Here is a 2,104-nt window from a genome sequence, read left to right as displayed (position 1 = left end):
GCAGCCGCACCCCACCTCTCCTGTCCCCCTGCTCTTCCAAAGTGAGACTAAGTCAAAAGACCCGTTTATTGAGCACCTCCTGTATGCGGCACCCCTAAGGGGTGACCTTGGGTCGGGGTCACAACCTCCGCCATGTTCTTTCTTCCTCTGCAGCCTGAATCTTGGCCAAGGCTCAGGGAGGGGGCCAGCCAGTGGTTTCGGGGCAGAGGAGCAGGGCCCGCACAACACGAGTGCCCACGGGTTCCACTGCGGGGCACTGGGTAGGCCCCCAGGAAGTTTCCTCCGACCCTCAGCTCCATAGAAGAGTCCAGGACCGGGCAGATGGCTGTGTGGGGCTCAGGCAGGGCCCTGGGAGGGGACTGGGCCTGAGTGGGACCCAGGTGGGGCCCTGGGTGGACGCCCCTTGTGGCCAACCCTGCCGGCCTTCTGTCGCTTCAGCGTCTCCTCCACCTTCTCCTTGAAGCGCCGGTTCTTCTGCTTGATCTTGGCCAGCTCGGCCTTGCGCTTGGCCTCCAGGTCAGGATCCTGGTACAGAGAGGACCAGGGGACGGCTGAGCTGGCGACCCCACCCAGGGAACCTAGCCACCCACCCCTACCTGTGGGCTCGGCCCTCACCTTCCCCTCCAGGATCAGCTGCTTCCGTTTGTTGATCTCCTTTTTTTCATCAAAGTGGGCCGCCTCCAGTTTCTGGTGGAGGGAAGCGGGGTAAGGAGATGCCGGTCATGGAGGCCCCACCTGGAAGGGAGCACCACCGGCTCCGGAGAGCACTTTAGTCCCCGCCCGCCTCCGACACTCACGATCTCACACTCTCTTCGCACCACGTTGACCTGCGTGAGGATCTGCAGCACCTCGGCCTCTTCCACAGAGAATTCCTCTAGCTTCTTCTCTATGGGGACAGTAAAGCCGGGGGTGGGGGTGGGGAGGAGACGTGCCATAGAGTGGGAGTTCAGCCAAGTAGTGAGTTCCCCATGCTGTGGGGTATGCAAGGCCATCTGGGGTCATATCAGGTAAGGGCCAGGTGGGCAAGATCAGGGATTTCTGAGCTAAGGAAGGTATGGACTGCTGTCTTTCAGTCTCACTGTCGCCCAAGCTGGAGTGCAGTGGCACTATCTCGGCTCACTGCAACCTCCACCTCCCGGGTTCAAGCAATTCTCGTGCCTCAGCCTCTCTTTTTTTATTTTTCGGTGTTAGCAGCATTATGAGTTTAACCATGAATATTGATTTCTTGGAAACAGTGTCCTTTAAAGTCCAGGTACTTCTATCTTTCTCTTTTTTTGAAGACAGGGTCTTACTCTGTCACCCACGCTGGAGTGCGATGGCTCAATCACAGTTCACTATAGCCTCTGCTCAAGCAATTTTCCAACCTCAGCCTCTTGAGTAGCTGGAACTACGGGCGTGCGCCACCATGCCTGGCCAGTTTCTGTATTTTTTTGGAGAGGCAGGGTTTCTCCATGTTGCCCAGGCTGATCTCAAACTCCTGGGCTCAAGTGATTCACCCACCTCGGCCTCCCAAAGTGCTGGGATTACAGGTGTGAGCCACCGCGCCTGGCCTTCAAGTCCAGATGTTTCTTTTTTTTTTTTTTCTTTGAGACAGAGTCTCAGTGTCCCCCAGGCTGGAGTGCAATGGCGCGATCTCGGCTCACTGCAACCTCTGCCTCCCGGGTTCAAGCAATTCTCATGCCTCACCCTCCCAAGTAGCTGCGATTACACGCGTGCGCCACCACACCTGGCTAATTTTTGTATTTTTAGTAGAGACAGGGTTTCGCCATGTTGCCCAGATTGGTCTCCAACTCCTGGGCTCAAGTGATCCGCCCACCTCGGCCTCTCAAAAGTGCTAGGATTACAGGTGTGAGCCACCGTGCCCGGCCAAGTCCAATTGTTTCTAAATTTTAGGACAGTCTATGCAGTGATCAGAGATACCTTAGGAAGTGTCTCTGTCTTGGCTGCGTATGAAACTACTCCTAGAGGTTTTTAGCAGGCCCAGGCCCTGTCAGTGGGGCCTCTGACATCTCAGGGGCCTTCCACACACCACAGTCTGAGAAACCCAAGTCCCCTCCTGACTCGTGGCTTTCAGCTGCTGGTGGCAACTATGGGAAGTTTGTTT

The 2,104-nt window shown here is 56.4% G+C and overlaps 1 protein-coding gene across 1 annotated transcript in view; it reads right to left on the bottom strand.

Moving 5' to 3' along the window:
- Positions 1–49: 49 nt before the first annotated feature.
- The window catches only part of DDX49 (DEAD (Asp-Glu-Ala-Asp) box polypeptide 49), an 18,100-nt gene continuing 16,045 nt past the window's right edge, over positions 50–2,104 (bottom strand). Inside the window, exons 10-12 of the mRNA XM_011990571.1 lie at positions 798–886; positions 616–687; positions 50–525 (exon numbers count right to left, since the gene is read on the bottom strand). Of these exons, the coding sequence (XP_011845961.1) occupies positions 337–525; positions 616–687; positions 798–886 (350 nt within the window). The 3' untranslated portion in view covers positions 50–336. The remainder of the gene's footprint in view (positions 526–615; positions 688–797; positions 887–2,104) is intronic.

Source organism: Mandrillus leucophaeus, unplaced genomic scaffold, assembly GCF_000951045.1.
Source record: "Mandrillus leucophaeus isolate KB7577 unplaced genomic scaffold, Mleu.le_1.0 Scaffold11, whole genome shotgun sequence".
Lineage (NCBI taxonomy): Eukaryota > Metazoa > Chordata > Mammalia > Primates > Cercopithecidae > Mandrillus > Mandrillus leucophaeus.
This window is presented reverse-complemented; position numbering and strand designations above follow the sequence as displayed.